The sequence below is a fragment of the Gadus chalcogrammus genome, chromosome 20 (genome assembly GCF_026213295.1).
Source record: "Gadus chalcogrammus isolate NIFS_2021 chromosome 20, NIFS_Gcha_1.0, whole genome shotgun sequence".
In the NCBI taxonomy this organism is placed as follows: Eukaryota; Metazoa; Chordata; class Actinopteri; order Gadiformes; family Gadidae; genus Gadus; species Gadus chalcogrammus.
The window spans coordinates 9,170,493-9,194,552 of record NC_079431.1 but is presented as its reverse complement, the minus strand read 5'-3'; the positions used below and the strand labels follow the sequence as shown (position 1 = coordinate 9,194,552).

General features: G+C 44.2%; 1 protein-coding gene across 2 annotated transcripts; it reads left to right on the top strand.

Annotated features, from left to right (window-relative positions):
* Positions 1-47: 47 nt before the first annotated feature.
* On the top strand, positions 48-23,794 carry LOC130373222 (SH3 domain-binding protein 4). Of its 2 annotated transcripts, none has more exons than XM_056579577.1 (5): positions 48-156; positions 9,445-9,671; positions 9,764-12,117; positions 20,898-21,086; positions 21,379-23,794. In XM_056579577.1, the coding sequence occupies exons 2-5, from the start codon at positions 9,548-9,550 to the stop codon at positions 21,601-21,603; spliced, it is 2,892 nt and encodes a 963-aa protein (XP_056435552.1). In that variant the 5' UTR covers positions 48-156; positions 9,445-9,547; the 3' UTR covers positions 21,604-23,794. The 2 variants fall into 2 exon arrangements, with proteins under 2 accessions (XP_056435552.1, XP_056435553.1); XM_056579578.1 differs by lacking the exon at positions 48-156 and adding an exon at positions 165-503.
* The last annotated feature ends 266 nt before the right edge of the window (positions 23,795-24,060 follow it).

Below are 24,060 nucleotides of genomic sequence, written 5' to 3'. Positions count from 1 at the left end.
CTACGCTCCTCCCTCTCCCGGTGACATCAGAAAGGGTCTTGCTCCGCTAGGATTCGGTTCCCTCACAAAGAAGTAGCCTACTACGAAACTGGGGAAAGCTCGCTCATCATAGTTTTTTTTCCTCCAGGGGAAAAAATCGGCGGATCTATAATCCAGGTACGTGGCTCTCACTATTCGCCTTGAGTGTGTGCACTACTGAATCCTAAAAAAAAAGCAGGTTTCTATTCCATAGCAGTGTCCGCGTGTCTACGGTCGGTGGGGGCACAGTCGCGTCTACCTGGCAGCCAAGTGGGATCTCGCCTTTCAATCCCAACGATTCAAACTTTCACGGAATGCGTTCGTGATACACGACGGCGCTCGTTGGGCTGCACGCGCACGACCGCGGCGCCTTTCCACTAGTTTATGAGGCTCGAGCTCCGTTTCTCGAAGTGACAATGTTACTATTTAAATGGTTGTATTGCTAATCACCTCGTTTTGTGTTCCTTTGGAGTTTGTAACTTCTGGTAAGACATTTCTCATGCATACATAGCCCACTTTGTGTAGCCGGGATAATAACTAATGGCGAGGCAGATGTGTATCTTAAATAAACAGAGAGCCTATGTAACATTGATTGTATCAAACGGTGCTCTCTTCGGCTACGTGACATTCGTTGCCATGGCATTAAGAAAAATCAACTCTGACCAGATCTCCACCATCGGTCAGACCTTGCATCACACGTTGAACAGTTAATAGAGTGCTGTGTTGGTAGGTGATCAGGTTATAATCCCTATGGATTTAGTGGCCCACTGTATTTTGAACACCACTCTTTTCAGACCGCATTTGGGAGAAAAGCTGTGCTTCTTGCTGACAAAACAAGTTAACGCCCAAATCCACTTTTTTTCCCGAAATTATTTTTCCAGATCGTTTGCCATGATCACACTGAAGGAGCGGCTCGTGTTCACACACGTCATGCTCCAGTTGTAGCGCTATACGCCTGGACTTGTATTTATCTTTTTAAATATTATTATTTATTGCAATAGAAACAGCTTATTACCTAGAGACGCAATACACTTTTCTGCTGTCAGTCTCACAAGTAGGCATTATGCATAGTATAGTATATGTGATAGTTGTGTTCGTTGTTCGTGTTTGCATTAAGTTGTATGCTTTTGCTTCTTGCAACCATCATAATTCAACTCGATTGTAGTTTTATTACTAAGCTATAACCACGATCTATAGTTCGAAAATGTGTACAACTACACTAATCACGCATGCCATATTCCCAGGAATTCACCGACTGAGTCATGCAAAAATGACTTAACCTAGTTTCCCAAGAGCAATGGAGAAGGGTGGTGGAGGTGGTTGTGTTGGTGGTGTGGTGGGGATATGTTCTCAACCCATCCCGGATGTGTTGATTTTATTGTAAAATGCATGCATATATTGACATTATATATGAGCAATCAATCATATACCACCCTCCCAGCAAAACCACAAACATGAACACACACGCACACACACACACACACACACACACACACACGCACGCACGCACGCACGCACGCACGCGCGCGCACACACACACACACACACACACACACACACACACACACACACACACACACACACACACACACACACACACACACACACACACACACACACACACAAACACAGACACCACCAGTGCAACCAACCACCACCAAAGCATTGGATCTTGAGGGCTCAATCTTGGGTTTTACAGCTAATCTCAATGGGACTCATTGTGTGAATGAATGTGCATGTGATTCCTGATAAGCCGACCCCAATGCTATCCCGCGTCCACCCTTAGCCCTGGGACGTGGTGTGAGTACATTTCCACCCATCCACCCTCCTCCAACCCTAACCAACACCTCCCTCTCCATGCCCTCTCCGCGTTGGCCCGGCGTCCGTCCAACTCCATTACAGCATTCGCGGCCACAGAGTTATTACTGGCGCGGGTTGGCAGTACACAAGCAGCAGCCATTAGCCCAACCAACACCACACCACCCCCTTACCCAGACACCCATTGTCCCATCTCCACCTTTCTCTCCATCATGTCAGCTGTGACTAACAGCTCCACCAAAGGCATTGCGCGATTGCGTAAGCTGTCACGTTCTGTAATGGCTGAATATGCAAGCCATCAGTGGTTATCTTGTTTCTCGAGGGTTACCAGTGAAGAGAGACTCTTTCTCTTCTGGATGACGAGAGGAGGCATGTTAACAGTAGATGCTATTATTCAGTTTGTACTGTTTTCACATCAGGGACTTGTCAGGCGTGCGTGTGTATGCGTCTGTGAGGATGTCTGTTTGGGTGTTTCTTTGTGAACCATGTGTGTGTCTGGGGGTGTGTACGCATCATGTGTTTGTGCATGTGTGTGTGTGTGTGTGTGTGTGCAAAGTGCCTGGGTTGGGTTGTGTCTGGAGTGACCATCGAGGTTATATGGTCGTCTTCGCTGTAGTGCCATTGTATTCTTTTCTTCGCATGGAAATCGCCAAGAAGGAGAGACTGGTATAAAAACCCAGATGGATAGTCCAACGTGCCCTGTGACCAGCTCTTTGTCATTCAAAGTGAAAATCCGTTTTGCTTCTCGTTCTCCCCATTTTGGTGCTTGAATAATGGATGATTTAATTTTAGACAAGGCATTCCTAACATTCCTCCTAATGCTATCCCTGCTTGCCGGGAGCCATGTCTACTTTGGTGTGTTTATGTTAGGCAGAAAGGACCAGAGTAGAGAGAGCGCTGGCTTGAGGCCTTCACACTAATAGAATGTGCATGTCTCTTCTTTTAGTTTGAATTACATTTTTTTTCTTTTAATAGAAAGAATCTGAGAAGACCAAACAATAAGTACAAATTTTTTAAACACCCTATGCGGAACATTCTAGAACCACAAGTAGAGGGACAAAAATAGACTTAAGCATACCTGCAAAAGTGGGTGGTGGTGGCTTTGCGTCACAACACTCAGCTAGTTAGCTAGCTGAGCAGGGCAATCGTTATTGCCTTAATATCACTATGTCATTAAGACACTTGACTAATTTATCTCTTATGTCTAAAAAAAGGAATCAATTGTAATGTTGGGTCTTCCAGGTCTTAAAAATTGCAAAGGTAATCCAGTTGTCAGCTCTAAAAAGGAAGTAATATTAAATAAAGAAATAATCAACAGTTTTTACAGCTTTTCTTACGTACGCTGCATAGTTTAAAGCACGATGCAGACATAATGTCTTCTTCAGTGTTTAATGAGGAGGAATCCCACGAATATTGTTGTGGGCTTTGATTTTGTAATGACAGCCAGTACTCAGTTTGATTATTTTCTACGCGGGAACACTATGTTTGAAGACACCACCGAGCTCAGGATATCAAGTCCTGGTGGTTTTGTTGCTGAGTCTTGATGTCACTCCGCAGTATTGTGAGATATGGCTCTATATATCTGGATGCCTTCTGGTGCCGGACATGATACCACCTCTCTTGACTCAGGCTGGCACATCAGCCTGCGAGTCGTCAATGACTTATTTATTAACTGAAATGACTTTCCCCGCTGTGTGAAATATTTATGGTCATGCAGAACCATCTGAGGCAGGAGAGTTCAAGCTTTGGAAGTTGAGGGTTGTCTCATCCGCCGCATGTGGGAATGGTTTCTCCACAATGTTACAATGGAACTGTGTATACCAAGAGCATGTGTTACTATCGGTTGTGGGCGTGTGAGCGTCCTGTGGGTGTCAACTTTGCTTATGTTTTTTGGCTACCCATGGCTGCAATTAAATGTAATACAAACAATGGCTAAATGTGGTATGGATTAAATGTTGCTCACATCTCTTCCCATCTTGTTTGTTGTCTTAAAAAACGGCCCTGGTCACTGAAGCTTGACCATGCCTTTCACGTTATCACAAGCTGCTGAAGCATCAGTCTGAACTGGCCTTGCCAGATCCTTTGAGTGCTCACCTCCTATGGCCCCTTCCTCATAACCATGGAAACGATGCATCTGTGTCACCATCGCTCTCTTCTGTAAAAGAGAGTCTGTAACCGCGGGTCGCCATGGTGACATGTTGTGTGCCCGCTGTGGGGGGGAGGTCACATGGTGCTGCCTACTGGTCACCTGCGTTTGACAACATTTGATACGTTTGAGGCTTATAGGAGCATTTCACCGGTGGAGGCATGAATATGTATTGAAATTGGGTCCTTTATGTAGTCGAATAATAAAATAAAATTCTAATTTGGTGCCGTCTTGACCGAGAAAAGGCAGAAACTGACTTTTTGGCGCTTGTGGATTGAAGACAACAACTCCCACCATGCACCACAATGCACGTTCACTGGCCACTCCCGCTGATCTAGATCTCCGCCTATCGGACACCTCGCTGTTCCATCTACCAAGCTGATACCGCAAAACTGCTTGAAAATCATTTCACACAACATTTCTAGTGAAGAGTATTAGTTGGTGAACTCAGTGAATTGTACTTCAGTTTTATCTACAGCCTCTGTTAGCTTAGCTTCAGACGCTGTGGATGTTAGTTTCTGCTGGTGAAGTCCCACCCACTGGCACTGCTCTAATAGGTTTGTTGCGTCAGTGGGTCCCACCCCCAAAGTGCTTGTAGTCTTTTCCTATTTACTTCTACGCAAAAGTCGTCATATTGCGTAATCTTAAACAGGAAGTGTTGGAGATCGATACAGATCTCTCCAGTCTCTCAAGAAAATAAGGGAATGATGCACGACCATTCAAAAATATGAGTGGGTTTCTAACGATACAAAGCTTAATGGAAATGGGTGAAGTTTCCCTTTAATGCCCACTGTCCTCAAATCCCAAGAGGTGCGAAGAATGCAGGCAGCCATTGAATCATGGGAGGGGTCAGTGAGGTTTGGGAGGGGGAGGGGGGGGAGGAGGGGAGAGAGATCCTGCAGCCCCCACATCCCCCTCATCTCAAAGGCATTTCCTCCTTGTTTCGGCCGCTTAGCCACTTCCTGCTCGGGAGGAGTATGTCTCCAGCCCAAGGAGTCCCAACTTCTCCCTGGCAGCCATTGCTATGATGCGATACAAAGCTGGATGTTCCGCCAACTGTATCAACACAGTTTTCTCTTCTGTTCTTTCTGTCTTCATAAACCAGAGGGCGGGGAAGAGCATCACTGCCTGTGCACATTCTGTGTAAGTTTCAAAATGTTACTTCCAGGGGCCTGGTTCTCATTAAAATTCACCCAACATAAGCAGTCGCTCCCTGGACACTATGATGTACAGTCGCGGAGGCTTCTCCCCCGCTAAAAAGCAGGACACAGCCGTCCTGTTAGCATAGTGGCTAGTGTCAACATCTCTGCTGTCAGGGGACGCTTAAAGGTCAATGTGTAAGGTCAGGGGCAGGTCGGCCTCACACTCCATCGCCATTTCTGAACCTAAGAATGTCACGTTTCTGATCCCCTCCCCAGATAGGCATATGGTTTCACTTTTTCCAACATCCTTGTGAGGTATTTTTCCTGGTCAACAATCAATGTTGGATCAATCAAGAAGACACATGTGTAACAAGGAGCCATTTTTAGGAGTCATATTGTTTTCCCACTTTTGGTTGTTTTAATTTCAAAGGACATACTAGAGTTTCAAACCAAAACCAGCTTTTAGAGTCAGTATCTTCACTCCTGAGATAATAACGGATACCTTCCACTACCTAATCTGGTTATAAAAGGCTCTTTGTGTGGCCAAATCTGTAATGAAGGCCATTTGGCAGCAGCAGATTCACAGGGGACATCAACACGTCCAAGAAAATAGCTGAAGAAAAAGGGAGTGGCGTTGATGAAAGTTTCATAATCCGCTTCATCTGCCGAGAGCTGTAGAACAGAGAGAGTCACGTTTAAGTACTATAGTATTGGGTGGAGCAAACCTCTTATAGCGAGGTTACTGCTCCCCTGGTGTTAGTGGTCCCCTATAAGATGATTAAACCCAAGGCCCCAACAAGAAGCAGGATGTTTCTCTACCAGTCTATGTAGGGTCATAAATAATAGCCTATGGTTGGCCATCATCATTTTCCAGAGCCCTGTGAACATATTCGCAATATAATCTGTAGAAATCTAACATATTTCTATTTATTTTAATGTGGGAGTTAAAAGCAGCAGATATTTGGCATTTAGAGTTTCACTTGCTGACAATTGATCAGTTATCAAAATGATAAACTTATTTTCAGTTGCTAGATTGATAGACTCACTCACTAATCGTTGAAGGGTGTAATACTTGTTTCAACGTGGCTTTTGATTTGATTATTATGGAGACTTGTATCGATCACGGTCAGTATTAAGTCAGGGCAGTAACAGCTGCCTCGCTTTCCAGACACACTGTGCTTGACAACTTAGACAGGCTGACAAACAAGAACGCCTGCGGCCATTTGTGGCTAACAGCGCCGGTGCCGCACTAGACTTGATAAACAGCTCAACACAAAAAGGGCAGCGAACAAACAACCATGAGGGAATGAACAAACATGTGGCTAACATTCATCAGAGAATGATTAACTATGGTTAAGTTCCCTTTGTTTGTACATATTTTTGTAATGGGTTTATTGATGTTTAATTTAGTTTTTTTTGTATTCCAAAGTGAGTGGCCGATATACACAGCCAGCTGTATTTTAGTGCATAACAATTGACTCTGCTAGTAACTATTATAGCCTAGCCTACAGTACAATGTCATGTCAAAACACTGTTTGTTTGAATTTGCTTTGCTTATATACTGAGAATCTGGCAGACGTTTAAGCAGAAAAAGCTTCTGGACTTAAAGAAGGGGGTTGCTTCTCCTGGCTGGGTTTGGCTCTGAGCATCTTACAGCCAAGAAAGACAAGACCATCCCTTCCCCCCCATAAAAAACACCTACATCTAGTTTTATTTAGAAGAGTTCACTCGTAACTTTCATTTCATTTTTACCTAGGGAGCTACAGCAATGGCTAACTGGTTGTTCCGGCAAGTAATTGGATTTAATACAGCCAGAGGGGCAGTGACTTTTGCCATGCTATTACCAGTGAAAGTGTCTAAGCCCCATAATGGCCTCTTACCATGTCGTAATATCAGGGCCCTCAGGCCCTCAGGCTCATTTGCATGGAAGTGTACGTGATGTAAATTTTTGGCTTTGCCTGTGATTTACACAGCAGGAGTCTCCACCCACAATTGTTCCCTGTGAGACGCAGCCTTCGTGGAGGTTAAACACATCAGGGTGGCCACCAGACTTGCCATAGAAGAGGACCACCCAGTGCTTTTATGTTGGAGGCCAGATAGACAGCCAGGAGATCCAGCGGCTGCACGTCATTCTTCCGTCCTGCACGGCCTTGCCTTAAGCAGACGAGGGGCTGGCATCATGCCGTGACTGGGATGGAAAACAGGTTGGGCTTGACGAACATTAGCACAAAAACAGGGCCCCTTTATTGGTAATAGCCTCTTTATCCATTGGCTTGGCCGCAATCCACATGAATACAAATGAGTAGTTTATAGAAGTTAATGGGCACACTATAATGTTGTTTTATGTGAAAGAGTGAACATGCTTCCCAACTGTGTTCTTCAGCCTCCACCGGCTCCACCTGTTCTTGACACGTTCGTACGTATAGATAAATGTATTCAAGCTATTTTTGAAGCTTTTATCTCATGTTTTTTAAGTCTTTAGCTGTGACATGTTTATCTTGAAAGGAACATTTCCTACATGAGGTTCAAGTCTTGTTTTCTTCTCTAAATATTCCGTTATCTTGTGTGTTTGTTGTGTGTTTACAACATTGTTCTTTCTAATCCCCTAGCTCCACCAAATGTTCTTGTTTCACTCGTATTTACCACCAGAATTGTGTCCCTGGTACTCAGCTGCTGTCAAAACAGTTTATTCTATCTATGCACCCTTTTTCTGCTGACTTTAGAGGGGGATGAATTATTGATGAAAAGAGAATGCTCTGGATTGTTCTTGGGTGTCTCTCTTCCATCAATGTGCTCCACTGACCTATGATCTGTGTTTTGTTTTGGAGCCATACTCCAGTTGTCATACATTTAACATCGATAGACCCCTGGCATGCACCATTAAAGAGAAAAGGAAGAGATGAGAAGCGTTTTGAAGAAGCGAGTATGGGTGTTTTTTAGGATAATACTTGGGAAACAAGGTGTCTTCATTTACTGAACTATTTTGGGAGGGAAGCATTTGCATTCATAATACTAAACCTTGCAAGTTAGTTAAGGTTTAAAAGCTATTGTTTGATTGTCTTTTGAAAGAATTGACGTAGCCATCTACTGTTAGTGTTTGAAATGTACTGCGGATCGATCCATTCCTGCCTCTGTATGAGACAATTTCGATTTTTAGCCCGCTCCAGGCTTAATTCTAACCCATCAGGGGTTCTGAGAGAACCGTCTTGCCTATCAATCACAGGTGTGTGAATTCAACACTTCTCAATGGCGAAGAAATTTAGGGAGAGAGGGAGCAGAGGTAGGGATCATTATGTTAGTTTTTTTTCAAAACCTCGCTCTCTTCTACTGGTTTCTGGTTTCACGGGTCTCAGCTCTTCCCTACAGCACCATTATTCTCTAATAAAAATATATTGGCAAAAAAATATTTTGTTCACACATTGTGAACAGGTTAGTAATCAGCTGTTGCTAGATATATTGACCACAATATAGTCCTCTTTTGGAAACAAGTACCAAAGCATCACATGTACCAACTTGTTCTCTTTTTCTCATGAAATCCCTTCATCTGATACTAGCATGTTCCCTTGAAATAGGCTAATAATTCATCATTCTGATCAGATATCTCTGTATCCACTCGCCCACTCCCTTATCCTTTAGATTTTAATGGTTCCCTAGAGCAGATCTCACATCCTCAGAGGGAGAATCGGCATCAAAGTTATTCAAATTAGCTCTTTGACTCATTTTAATAGACCTAAATGAAACCGAGCCAATCAAACACAAGCCGTTTTTTCCCTAGCCGAGACATTTGTTCCCAACTCTTGTGGGAACACTCTGTAGCAGGACAAACACATAGTCTCCAAATAAGAACATTATAGAAATCAATCTTGACATTCTTCAAAGAATTTGTCATGAATAAAAGACAGAAAGGATATCAGAGAACACAAAGTTCAAAGAAAAGGGGAAGATTTATATTTAGCGGGTATGTTGCATTTTTATCCTGAAAAGGACGTGTGCTCCCTGATTTATGAGTGCAGTTTTGAGCAGATACAGATTCAGTGACTGCGAGAGGTACTAGTTGTTTTTACACTGGAGACAAAACAATACATCACACTGTTCTGTAGTCTCTCAGTATCCAACTGGGGACACATTTCATTATTGTTGTGACACTGTTGCTTCCCACAACTTTGTCAGTATTTTTTCATTCAACAAGCAGGTTGTGAGGACAATTAACTTTTATCTTCAGAGGAAGTCAAATCATGGACCTTCACAATTAGACTATACTAGTTAAATTATAAAACACATGCTGTCTTCGACTCTAATCCTGCATTCTCTTGCTTCCAGATATCATGGGAGGCTGCTGACACCTGACGTCTGTTGTTAGCCGGAGGGAACCTGCAGAGCTGCCTGAGCGCACACGTCAGTGCGCAGGAAAAAAACACCAGCAATGGCGGCCCATCGAATCAAAGCCACCACAAATAACAACATTTCCCTGCCTCGCTGCAAGTCAGAGGGGACTCTCATAGATCTCAGCGATGGTGTTTCAGAAGCCACCCTCACCAATGTCAAAGGTAAGCTGCTCAGTTGGTTCATGTTTGCTACTTTTTTGGTCCACTTTGCAAACACACACCTAATACATTTTCTGTTTTGGCTCTTCTTGCAGTGCTTTCTCCCAGTGCCTTACGGCTGGATGCCACCGCCTCCTTCAGCACGGCCAGGGAGGTTGTCGCCATCAAGGACTATTGCCCATCCAGCTTCACCACCCTGAAGTTCTCCAAAGGGGAACGTCTCTATGTTCTCGACACCTCGGGAGGAGAGTGGTGGTATGCCCACAACAACACAGAGATGGGCTACATCCCGGCAGCCTACGTTGAGCCCGTCAACTACAGAGACTCCTCCTTCAGCGACAGCGGGATGATTGACACCATAGCCGACTGCAACGAGGAGGCCGCCAAAGAAATTGACCTTCTCGGGGAGTGGGAGGGAGTTCTTTTGAAACAGGCCATCTTCCAGAATAGCAATCCTTTCTCGACCTCGACTAACCCTTTCCTCAACGGGGGTGTTCAGAATACACTGGACCAGAACTGTAACGAGAAACCAGTGGACTTGCTGTTGTTTGATACGCTGGCTGTATCAGAACCAAACTCCACTAGTAGCACTGTGAATATCAATGGCTTCGTTGGCGGTGTTTGTGATTTCAACCAGGGCGGCACACTTTCTGGAACCGGGCAAACGTTGAGGAGGGACAACCCATTTTTTAGAAGTAAGCGCTCCTACAGTCTCTCTGAGCTGTCCATCCTGCAAGCTCAATCAGACGCCCCTCAGGGTTCCACAGGTTTCTTTGGAGGCTTAAAAGCTCCCGCACCAGAACAATTTCAGAGCCGGGAGGATTTTAGGGCGGCGTGGCTGAACCATCGCAAGCTAGCCAGATCCTGCCACGACCTGGACTCGCTAGGACAGAGCCCTGGCTGGGGCCAAACGCAGCCAGTGGAGACCAACATTGTTTGCCGGCTAGACAGCTCGGGGGGGGCAGTCCAACTTCCGGATACAAACATCAGCATCCATGTTCCGGAGGGCCATGTGGCTCCAGGAGACAGCCAGCAAATATCCATGAAAGCCCTGCTAGATCCTCCGCTGGAGCTGAACACTGACCGGTGCACCACCGTCAGCCCCGTGGTGGAAATAAAGCTCAGCAACATGGAGACCAAAACCACCGTTACCCTGGACATGAAGGTGTCAGTAGTGGTGAAAATGGAGAGCAGGCAGACGACGGAGGTCATCTGCGTGAGGAGTGATTGTAAAGAGGGTCCCTACACACCGATTCCACAGGCGTACATATACGGTGACATGGTGCAAGTGTGCCTAGATAACCTGGAACCGTGCATGTACGTGTGCGTCGTTGCCCAGTCCCAGTCTATATTAGCAGGTTCTACGGTTTGGGAACAGGTGGTGAAAAAGGTCACCTTAGGCGTATATGGTCCAAAGCACATTCATCCTTCTTTCAAAACTGTGGTGGCCATCTTCGGCCATGAGTGTGCCCCTAAATCCTTGTTGGTGAGTGAGGTGGGAAAGCAAGCACAGTCTGCTCCCCCGGTGGCACTGCAGCTTTGGGGTAAACACCAGTTTGTCCTGTCAAGACCCCAGGATCTCTGTGTCGGCGTTTATTCCAACATGGCAAACTATGAGGTGAAGGTCAGTGACCAGGCCAAAGTGGTCAGGGGTTTCCAGGTGAAACTGGGCAAAGTCAGCCGCATTGTTTATCTGATCGCCTCGCGAAATGCTGAGGAAGTTTCTGATTTCACCTTGAGGGTGCAGGTGAAAGACGACCAAGAATGCATACTTGCCCAATTCTGTGTTCAGACCCCCACTCCACCACCCAAGACAGGTCCCAAGACATCAGTGCAACGCCGTTTTCTAAAAAAGAAGGAGGTTGGTAAAATCGTCTTGTCGCCACTCGCCATTGCCACCAAGTACCCAGTTTTCCATGACAGGATGATCAATGGCCTGAAATTTGGGAAACTTATCAAAACAGTCATCCGCCAGACAAAAAATCAATACTTATTGGAATACAAAAAGGGGGACTTTGTCGCTCTGTTGAGTGAGGAGAAGATAAAGCTAAAAGGCCAGTTGTGGACAAAGGAATGGTACATTGGATATTACCAAGGCAAGATGGGCTTTGTTCACGCCAAGAATGTTCTAGTGGTTGGTAAAGTGAAGCCCATTTACTTCAGCGGGCCTGATCTTACCACAACACTATTGCTGGAGCAGATACTGAAGCCCTGCAAGTTCCTGACGTACATCTACGCCTCTGTGAGGACGATACTGATGGAGAACATCGGCAGCTGGCGGGCGTTTGCCGACGCACTCAGTTATGCCGACCTGCCACTGACACACTTCTGCCGGGCAGAGTTGGACAGCGAACCGGAGAGGGTGGCGTCCGTGCTGGAGAAACTCAAAGAAGACTGCAACAATGCAGAAGGAAAGGACAGGAAGTCCTTCCAGAAAGAGCTACTGACGGTATGTTACACAGCAATTGCCTTCCTCTCCCAATTGTTTTACCATTGTGTTATTTATTTAGGAAGATATAAACCATCCTTGCCTCTATGTATATTTACTGACACAATTTGCATATCCTCCCTTCCCTTCCCGCTCATCTATTTTCCTGTCCGTCTTCGTCGTCACAAAGACATTCTTTTCTAGCTCGCTTACAGCTCGTTTTCTGTTAACTGCAAGAAAGCAACTTGAAGCAGTGGTCTGCACGGTGCTAATTCTGTTGATCGTGCAGCAAATAATTGCTGTGCCTGCATCAGGCTTTGACAGGGGCAGGGGAGTTGTGGAGTGCAGAATACTCTGCCCAACTCGTCCCTCTGATTTAATGTGTGTGTATAAACGTGTCTTGTTTAGCTTGTGTTCCAATGTCTGTAAAATCATCCTTTGGTTTGTTTCCCTCACAAATATATAAACTGGAGGACTGTAATGTAGTTGCATACAAAGCAAATGTATCAACACTCAATGAAGAGAGCTTTGCTAGTGGTGTTTGCATCCACTACCAAGCAGCTGGGAAGTGGCAGTGTTGTGTGACTAATCAGGAAAACCCATATGTCTGGTTTGAGATGATGAATCCAGAGGCGCTATGATGACACAGACTAATAATGAACACAGAAACTGTAATAATAGGAGATCTTTCTTCGCCTTAACCAGCTGCATGTTAGCATTAGGCATTTGATACTTTTTTGGTCCACTTTGCAATCACACAACCAATACATTTTCGTCTGTAATGCATCAAACCCTGTAAACTAGGTTATTTAGGCCAAGTTCATCGTAGCAAATCCCATTAAATCTAAAGATGGTGGATTGTTAGGCCCTGCTTATTAATTTATTCCCACTATTCCCCCTTTCTATAGGATTCAAGTTAGGGATGCAAATTATCGAGTAATTCATTAATCGATAGTTGTTTCATCTTATCGATCGATGATCGATTAATTGATAAGCGGCAATTCTTCTGAGAAGCTGAATTTCCTTCTGAATGTGACACATTTAGGTGGTAATTCAACGAAGTCGTTTAGTTGTTGTACTTTAAAATACATTTACATTTAGGGCATTTAGCAGACGCTTTTATCCAAAGCGACTTACAAGTACATTTGTCAAAAATACTACAAAAGAAATCGTTCCCTATTCCCTATATAGTGTACATGATATAGTGCACTATATAGGGAATAAGGAACGAGAATTCGGACACTACGCTGAACATTTCTAAACGTCATTTGCGTCAGTAAATGCGCCGGGTATTTGTATGACGCAGACAGATGCGCCCACTTCAAGTAAACAAACCGGGCACTCACGACGAAAGCTGGAGGTTGTATTGATGTTGAATGTTACATTTCCTTGTTTAATTAATTTTGAATGTTAAATATTCTATGTTAAATCCCAAATAAATTGTTGACATTTCTAAACGAATGCCGGAGACTCCATCATTAAATGTTTTATTTTTCGCGGTTATTCGGCTTCTTCTTCTCCCCTGGAAAAATACAACCGCATTGCATTGTGGTATACGGGAGTAACATGTAGGGAACATCGTATGTACCCTATTTTAAGTCCACTATATAGTGCCCTATATAGTGGACCACTGAGAATTCGAACACCCTAGAAAATGGCGTGCATCCTATTTAGTGCACTACATCCATGATAGGGAACGATTTCGAACACAGCTAGTGTCCCGCTTTTCGTTTGTCTTGTTCTGCTTCGCTTGTGTTCCCGCGTGTGCGTCAAGTACGTCTGGCTTCAAGCGCGCCCTCTGGTGGACGGTTGGGGAATTACGGGTTAAAAATGCGATTAATTGCAAGTAATTTATTTTAATCGAGTAATCTCTTATCGACAATTAATCGATAATCGATTAATTGTTTGCATCCCTAATTCAAGTGTTTCAAGCATTCCTTCGAAGACGAATCATTTAACAAATGCTGCACTGAGAATGACGAAAAAAAACTTTTATGCTCTAAATAATTGAGAATCTTTCAGTGCTGAAGGCAGTTATTTTTAACATTACCTCAGGCATGGTACACCTGAGGATGCTCCAAAACACTCACTACCTGAGGCTGAGGTCTTTTTTAGTATTTAGTATTCTATCGTTTTGTATTTTCGTATTCTATCGACATTTAATTTGTCTTTATTCTTCTCTAAAGAAATCTCTCTCTCTCTGCCTCTCTCTCTCTCTCTCTCTCTCTCTCTCTCTCTCTCTCTCTCTCTCTCTCTCTCTCTCTCTCTCTCTCTCTATATATATATCAACGTTTTTAAAGTAAGTGCTAACCAGTAGTGGTAGTGCACCCTGCTTTCCTTTGGTTAAAGTATGTCAGAGGTCACCCAGCAGGGAAGCGCAACAGAGTGCAACCGGAGAGAACACTGTAATTTAGTGTGGGTTGTAAACACATTTTTAGAAACAGTTGACCTTACAGAAGCACAGAAGAACAACATCTAGAGCTGAGGTATTATCAGCCCTGTAAAACCCATCTGAATTCATCCATTTCTCAGGCCCATCAGCCACTTTCAAAGGCTTTAGTGTAACATTAAAATCGTTTTTGTATACATTTTTCTAAAATAATTTCAATACTGATGGTTTTTGGGTTATGGGCTAGCCTATTATGCGCTATTTGTGAAGGAAGAACTTTTTATGTCATCCAAACAATATAAACTGTGGCAACCCGGCACGGTGAGCGAACCACCTCCTCCCAAACAGGACACCATTACGCAGGGAAAAAACCAAAAAGGCATGTTTTATTCCCAACTCGAACATAGAGTCTCTCGCTGAAGAAACACAAAAGAACGTAAAAACATGGAAGGAATCAACGGTCCCATCCTTCGTGGGTGGAATCCCTTCACCCACGAGGACCGGTCTCTCTGGACAGGAGCAACATGGCTGGGAGAGCCCCGAATGAGGGGAGAAGCAGGCTATTTAAGCCCTGCTTCTCCACCTGTTCCTCAGGTGCTCTGCATCTCCTTAATTGGCCCGGGCCGGGTTGCCACAATACATCCACATTCCTGGATCTGAATTGTTCATGCATTGGACCGATATTGAAAATAATTAGAATTGAAACTATATTAATAATATTCCCAAAATAACCATTGAATCATTGCTTGCATTCGTTTACACATTTTGCTAATGCAAATGTTGTATGCAGGTGTGAATGTGGGCCTGTTTTTTGCATCCACAAAATATACACTAATAACATTAAACAAATTCACATGAATGAGTAGTACAAAATGGAAGAAATATGGTCAGGTGAAACACCAAGGTTAATGTAGGTGTAACAGCCCGTAAGGCATTGAAATATGCCTAGTTGCCAGTGCTGGTGATAAATACTGTGTTTCTGCTCAAATAGATTATTCTATGGCATGTAGCATGCACCTGGATGGCATATGCTCAAGACAGCAAATCAGGCTATAATCTGAAGTGTGAACTCCTCCTGAGCCTCTGATTTCCAAACCTGCATCTCCAAATCTCAGGAATGTTGCAGGTGACTTTCATTTGAACAGGATGCCCAAACTGGTTCCCATGAGCTGCAACACCACTGTGTGTCTACAGTGTGTGTGTGTGTGTGTGTGTGTGTGTGTGTGTGTGTGTGTGTGTGTGTGTGTGTGTGTGTGTGTGTGTGTGTGTGTGTGTGTGTGTGTGTGTGTGTATGTGTGTGTGTGTGAGTTACTTTGGCAGGAAAACACATTGCCTTTAAATCACTTTGCTGGCTTTATTTCCCCAAGAGACCACTGGGTCGGACCACTCAGTGTGTGCATCTGGCACCCGTAGTGCAGCCAATTTCGTACCTTAGCAACTTACTTATATAACTATCCAGTTAAAAACTGATTCCACCGAGCCTCTTTGACCAATAGTGCGTACTTGCTCCCAGTACACTGTTCAGCTGTTAACCCCAGCATCTGCTGCCTCCCTCTGCTACCACCCCGCACGGCGTGTAGTCAGCAGAAACAAAGCATATTGAAGATAAAACATGTGCCCCCTCCCTACACCTTTTTTTTTTTGTGCATTGTGCATATGAAAATTGGATGAGCCACATTCCCACAGCATTGGTCTGAAAAGATGGTTTTGTACGCATGCAAAAATGAAGAGGAAATTAGATTGTAATTAGATTGCCATTCAGGGTGAGGAGGACACATAGATCCAGTGCACAAACTAGCGTTTAAGAGACAGGGAAAGTGTTCAAATCAGTCAGCATTCATGGCACTTAGAAGTCGAGAAGTCAATCCAAATACCATTACAGATTTGACGTCTGTATTATTGCTCAATAACCGCCTGTCTTAAGCCAGTAGAGGACACAAATTAAGGTAATGACGCTTGTGTATCTGTTGTATAAGCTGATACGCTGAAGCTCTCTGTTTGAGCTGAATTGCCATCCGTCCTATCATAACAGCACCCTCAACTTGTGAGGCCATAAAAAGCCTGTGCTAGTGGAGGTGATTGCGTCGGTACTCATCGTGGAGAAAACAAACAAACAGCCTAGGCAGCCTCTTTTTGTGTGTAGGATCACAGGCAAACAGATGTTTCCTGCTTCATTGTTGAACAAGGCTAAACAAAATGGCTAGTTATGGACCGAGAGGCGCCTGCGGTCCACACTCACTCCTTATCCCTACCCGCCCGCCTCCACCTCACCCCCGCCACCACCGCCCCCACCATTTGAGAATATATGTCTGTGTCGCAGGCCATGAAGGGGAGCCCATCGATTTATTTCTTCACACAGCGGAGAGGGCAGCTTCTGCCTAGTGCTGCTCATTAAAATCGTCCTTGTTTTTTATATCTTTGCTATGAGTGCCTCATCTTTCATTTTGTACGTGAACACGTCTACCCTCTGTGCAGTAGCTCTTTTCAATGGCCAGTGTCATTCTGTTGGGTTGAACACAGAGTTGGAAAAGACTGCAAACAATTAAGACTGACTCTTCACATCCACCACAGGCTCGCCCACGACTCAACCACTGCTACCAACGTTGTGTTTCTTTTTTTTTCATTCTTGTTTTTTTTTCTTTTTTTTCGTTTTAAAGTCCACATCAATCTTCTCTAACTCCTGTCTCCTCTGTTTTGGATCCCACTCAAGCTCCCGTCTCAAGGAAGAAAGCGGTAAACTGGAGAAAATGATGCTTTACCCTCTGAACTCTGACATTCCAAGCTAACCCAGCGATACTCTAACACTAAGATTTGGGATAAAAATAAAAATAAAGCCCAGCCCCAAAAGATTGAGGTCTGGGGCTGGGGTTCCAAAGCAATCTCAGCAGGCTGCAGAAGCAGTCCCAGTGCGACTGCTTCCCAACCATATGCCCTCTAGATCTTTGCGCCCCGATAGGACCTGGGACGAATAATAATAATAACATCCTATTTCTGGCTCATGACTTTCAAATTGGAATGGGCTGCCAGTATACGGATAAAGCCAGTTCTTTTTTGCCATTCTTGTACATCTCAGATTTTTTCAGACAGCATTCCTCTGATTTTTGTTTGCTTGTTTCTTCCTTCCTCTCTATGGGTGTGGCAGGCTGTTGGCTGCGCTTGAACTGTTGTACGTTGCAGCAAACCCACGCAACAACCCCCATGAGTCGTGGCTGTATTTGAAGGTTTTTTACTGTCTGACTTTGGGTAAAATAAGGGAGGTTCACTCTGAGGGCAGGATGTCACAGTTGCCGCAATTCGTTGTTCTCTTCCCCCATCATTTGTTCTTTTTTTTTTCCTTTTGTAGATTTTTGTTTCAGGTCTAGGGGGAAATGGGGTAGTGGCAGCGGTGTTAAGCATGTTTTGAAACCACCAAAGGGGAAAGGCACAGGGGAGAGAGCGGCTTATAAAAAGCAATAAAACAGAACAGAAAAGGCGGAGAGAGAGAGGTGGTGTAGATGAAAGCGTGCTGCTGGCTGAGATGTAGCGGATGGGCAATTGTGGTGGTAAATTAGACGGAAATGAAGACGGGTCGGGAGATAATAGCAGCGAGATTGCGGCGGGATGGAGCGACGGAGGGACAAAGTGGGGCCGGGAAATGAAAGCACGGAGGGGGTTAGAGCAGGGGGACAATGGTGCGTCGGGCGCCGTGCTGTGACGTCCTCCGCATGGCGGGCATGGTTGAACCCCCCCTCTTTGAGGATGTTAGATCTTCCTGATGTCTGCATGGGGGAGAAAATCACACTTTTCCTGAGGATCACCTAATTGGTGTAAAGACAGATATTGCCTGAGCCTCTGACTTGTTAATGTGTCACAGAAAAGGTTCCTTTCTTCCACATATTGTGACCGACGACCCTCAGTGATGGATGATTCAGACGTTGCAGAATAGGCGGTTTCCCTACAGTTTACCCCTACTGAGATGGTGATATTTAAGTAGAGCCTGAAATGCATGCGCACACACATACACTCGAGTACGGTTAGTCTTATAGAACCAAGAGTTGCGCCCAGCTGACATTTTGGAGAACGAAAGAAACAGCACAGTGTATACTCTCTCTGCACTGCAGTGTGTTTAATGGTTTGTTGCCTAAAGTTATTGAAAGCATAGTTGTCTCAATCAGCTCAAATCCTATTCCTCATCCAATGCAATTCAAGTATTGTTCTCAATCTATGCTGAGCCTGAGTAAGTGTGGGTGGTCCAATCGGTTATGGTATGAATGTTAAAACTTTGAAAAAGGTTTAATTTGAAAAAATATAATGAAAATAAACATGCAAAAATGGTTTGATCTTTGATCATAATTATCTGGGCCTAACCTGTTCCTTTGGCTGAACCTATCTCTACTCAATGGTACCCACAAACAGCCATGACTCAGTCCCTAAGACTTTTATTTTACTGCCCAGCCAGAGGGAAAACATTAGTTTGAACCAAACCACCCGCTATGCTGCTGTAACACCCCAACGGAAACTTCAGCACTTTAGCCTCTTAAGTCAACCAAAAATGGAAAGAGCCGGCATAGATTAAACAAGCAATTAATTCAGAGCAGGTGGAATGCATGCGCAGAAATCATGCGCAGGATCCAACCACCAAAAAACGCTGGCCGTTTGGGTCCCCAGAGCAGATTCTTTGACCAAAGTCCAATTTAAAGTCCACAAAGATATTTCAGCTGTTCTACATTCACATATTTACACACAGCTCATTCTTTGGATATGAACGCTGTCGTGTTTGGTTTCGACTAACCTTGATGAAAGTTATGTATCCCAAGTACACCAGCCCCCCTTGGGTCAACAAGAGTTGTACCGGCTGGACATTCATCACCACGGGAATACATTAGCGAGATCTATTTGTGGACTACGGCTCCTGGCCAGGGGCAAACTTAAGCGAGAGGTGAGCCGGGAAGCCTTCTCCTTTATATCAGCGGGGATTTCCTGTCACTGTTATCAAGAGAGGAAACAGGTGCATGCTGATGGTCTTAACCCAATAAAGGACTTCTCCCCGATGACTACAGAAGAATCGTCTACACAAAGACCCTCAAGTCAATAACAGCACATATACATGGTACATACGCAAACAAAATACAGCAACTGCCTATTCATAACTAGTCAATCAAATCCACAGGGATGTGCTGGGGTGTATGAGCCAGTGAGAGAACGCAAACAAATGTCAAATCGTTCAACAATGTATTATTGTAGACTTCATTTCATAAAAAAAAAATGCAATGCTATGCACTTCACATAGGGACAGGGGAATACTGAAGGAAATGAACAACGAAAAAGAAGAAAATAGATGTAAAATAATGTGATTCAGATTCATAGCATAGTCAGTTTCTCACCCAATCTAAAGGAATATGGAGGAGGATCATCGCTTTTATGAGGCGGAATGGCTGCTATCAGAGATGGGTTAGGTTGCCGTGGTGCAATGGCATGTACATTCCTGCATCCCCCCCTCCCTCCTCTCCCCTCTCAGTCTCTCTCTTACCCATATCCTGTCAGTCCACACATTCCTCAGCCCAAGTCAGGCGGCTTTAAATTCACTGCTGTTGAGTCAAAAGGCTTCATCTCAAATGACATGTGTTTTGTGAGCACAAAGTGTAAGGTGTTTGGTATGTGCGTGTATGGCGTATTGGTCCAATGGCTAAATGCATCAACCTGAAGAAGTGACATTTGAGCTGGGCTGATTTGTGTTCCTATTCATGCATGTGCAGCATTACTTTTTTTTCCAAATAGATACACATCGTTGGGCATACTGCAAGTCCTGAACCGTCTATTTCATCAAGTCTGAAATTGCCTACTAGTGTATGTCATCCATTACAGAGTTCACTTCTTTGATGGCTCACAGGTAATACTGGGCCGTGGTCCAATGTTAATTCAACCCAATCATTTGTCAGGCTGTGCTTTGTTATTCTTCCTCCATTTGAAACACAGCGGCCGTTGAATTGCATCTGGCATCATCGTTATCATCTTGTAGCGTCCTCGCCCCTTTGACCCCCGATAACCAAATATTCACGAGTTAAATGTGCCAAGTTCATCAGCAATTTGAGGAAGACTGTTCAAAGACAAAAAAAAAAAAACAGCAATGTGTGACCTATAACAAACAGACTGATTATTCCGCCTCGCGTAGTGTATCTAAACCACCAGACCCCCAGGCTGACTTTACTACTCTAATATTTTGTCCTCAATTCACCGTTGTGAATTACTGTCACCCTGATTAATTATTCGCTCCGGCACACAATACAAACCTCTGCTTTCTGCCAGCTCCCCGAAACAACTTCCAAAACGCTGGGCTTGCAGGTTGCCACCAGTCCCGTCCCTGCAAAGGAGCCATTGCTTGGGCATTGGAAGTCTCATTGTATCCCTTAAACCCCGCCTCTCCGTTCCGCAGGCGCTGCTGCAGATGGACTGCCAGGGCCTGGTGGCGCGGCTGGTTATGGACTTTGTCCTGCTGACCACGGCGGTGGAGGTAGCCGGCCGTTGGAGGGAGCTGGCCGAGCGCCTGGCCAAGGTGTCCCGCCTGCAGATGGACGCGTACGAGGCCCCGCACCGCGCCAAGAACGGCGTGGTGGACAGCGAGGTAGGCGGGCTAGGATGACATTTTCTCAAACGTATGATGTTGGAGAGAAAACTTTTCCTGCTCTAATTTACTAGACAAGCTGGATGTGAGCTCATTAGTCACTGAATCAAATCTACAACTTTAATGTTTTGATGCCAGTTACGTTATTGTAAAGTGTCTCTCATCCTCTCTCTCTCTCTCTCTCTCTCTCTCTCTCTCTCTCTCTCTCTCTCTCTCTCTCTCTCTCTCTCTCTCTCTCTCTCTCTCTCTCTCTCTCTCTCTCTCTCTCTCTCTCCCTCCCTCCCTCCCTCAGGCCATGTGGAAGCCAGCCTACGACTTCCTGGTCACGTGGGCGGCCCAGATCGGCGACAGCTACCGCGATGTGATCCAGGAGCTACACATTGGCCTGGACAAGATGAAGAACCCCATCACTAAGCGCTGGAAGCACCTGACCGGCACGCTCATCCTGGTCAACTGTCTGGACTCCCTGCGTGGCTCGGCCTTCAGCCCCGCCTCTCAGGACGACTACGCCATCTGAGTTCTTGCCTGAGCCTTCCCCATCGTCACCCCTCCCCACGCCGCCTCACTGAATTCATTGCAATGCTTTTCCTCATGCTAGCGTTCCCTAAGCACCGGCTTAGACTCGCTCATAAGGCGTTATTATGTTGGAGATTTCCCCTCCCCTTTAATACAACCACTATTTTTCTTTTTATTTCTCGCTCTGCCTTCAGTCCCCCTGCGGGATCTGGGAGTCGGGGTTGCGATTTTAAGACTGTTTCTATGGCAGCCGATTCCACTACACACAATACTGTTTGTAGCTCTCAGTATTCACAGACTATTTTAATAGATCTCCTCTTGCATAGTATGTATTTTTGTACACTTTAAATATGGCACCGATTTCTTTTTTACAATTTCAACACTGGTTGAGAACTGTGGATTGACTGCTTCAAAAACACACTTATAAAAACAAAAGACACTTTAAATATTAATATTCTTGTCAGCGTAACCTTGTCACAGTAGCCTTGTAAAGTGTCCAACCAGCTTTGTATTTATTTATATGTCTGTTTAAGTGGGAAACAGGTCTTTCTGTTTCAGATATTGAGTTACTTTACAGATGCATTCTGCAATGCAGGATTTTATTTGACAATAAACATTGCTTTGATAAAATTTCCACTAAATTTCTAAAAATGTCAAACGTTGTTCTCAAACGTTTCAACATCTAAATAAGCCACTCATTCGCAAATAAAAATATTGTTTCTTGATTGATGATTCTTAAAAATAATATCAAGAGAAAAGTTTGAATTTACCTCAATGTAATGGTTAAATATTTTACACCTGGATCCTTTCTTGGTGGGGTTTTACCCTATTTGTAGACAAAAAATATTTTAGTCACCGCAGTCACAATATGAATGCCAATAAACATTTTAAGTATTACTAAGGATTATATGGAGTGTTCTTTTTCTTTTTTTTGCAACTCCAGTTGCCAGTTGGTTAGTCTGTCAACAGTTTGCCGTTGACAGACTAGTTAGCTAGGCTAGCAATGTACCACTGTGAGGTGGACATTGTTCACCAAGTATGGTGAACAATTTCTGTTAGCGCAGCAATTTAATAATAATGCACTCATGTACTTCAATGGCACATATCAGCAAGTTCACATTTGCCACCAGACAACCCAGAAGGATTGATCTTTGCATTACATTTTATACATTTATTATAACATATTTTCTAATAATTCCAAAATCATTTTGTCATTTATGATGCTGTATTTAATCATTCCAACACACATTGCTAAAACAACGTTTTTTGACTATCTAAGAATCCAGAATACAATATCCAAATGAGAATATGATTATAATTTCACATGTCTTACAATCTGTAAGATTCAAAGAAACAGACATTATCTAATTCATCCGCGAATAAAAATTCTCATCCAGCCCTCATTGCACTGTTGAAGAGAGGGAGGACATTTTAAATAATTAGCACAGGATTCAAAGCACAACCCAATCGGAATATTAATGACATTCAAATATTTATAACATTCAATGGGTTTGGGTCTTTCCTCAGTGTTGTATTTGGTTTTGTGCTGCTATATGATTATCTGTCCAATAGGAATTCAAATGCATAAACCTCACAGAAAGGAAAAGTATCCAAATGTGTTGGTACACATTGAATTCTATCTTCAGGATCTACTATGTATTCCAGCAAGTATCGATACACATCCCTTTTAAATTAAAAACCAACAGCAAAATGACAAACATATTAAGATTGTGTATTGTTACTCCTAGACCCAAATCACTAATGACCTACATGACTCATTAGGATGTGTGTATGGAGAGAGAAGAGCGAAGGGGGATTGAGAGCAGCATCTCAAGAGCAAGGTATCCTTGAGGGATATGATAAAGAGAGCTTCCTGGCAGTGGAGAAAAACAGCAAACGAGGAAAGATGTAGAACTTTAAGTCTGAAAAACCTTTGGCAGCCTGTCTGCTTATCTACCCCCCATCCCCCCTCACGCACCCACACGCCCTCCCTCTCCCCCACCCACACTGCTCTGTCATCTTTCTGTCTCCATTTCACTGATAACACCCCTCATCCACCACCTTTTTCCCCCACTCTGACGTCCATGGTCCTCTTTTTAGTGCGGAAGCGAACAGACCTTCATTAAATACATACATTAATGGAGGCGACGAGAGAGAAAGAAAAAAAACAGAGCGCAAAAGGACTTGAATTAATTAGGTTTTGAATATGTGCAGACATGCTTCAGAAGCCGGCCTGCAGTGCTGGTAATGAGACCCCCTTGGGGGGGGGGGGGGGAGCAATGAAACAAGCTTGGCAACCTCCACGCAGCGGGAACCTTCAACACCAGCGGGACTCTGGTTACCAGGGCCCTTTCCACACAAACACACAGGATCTAAGAGTTGACGAGCACAACATGTTGAGCATTTAGGTCTTGTAGTTCTTAAGACAACGAGGTCTGCTTTAAAGTCAAGATAGACG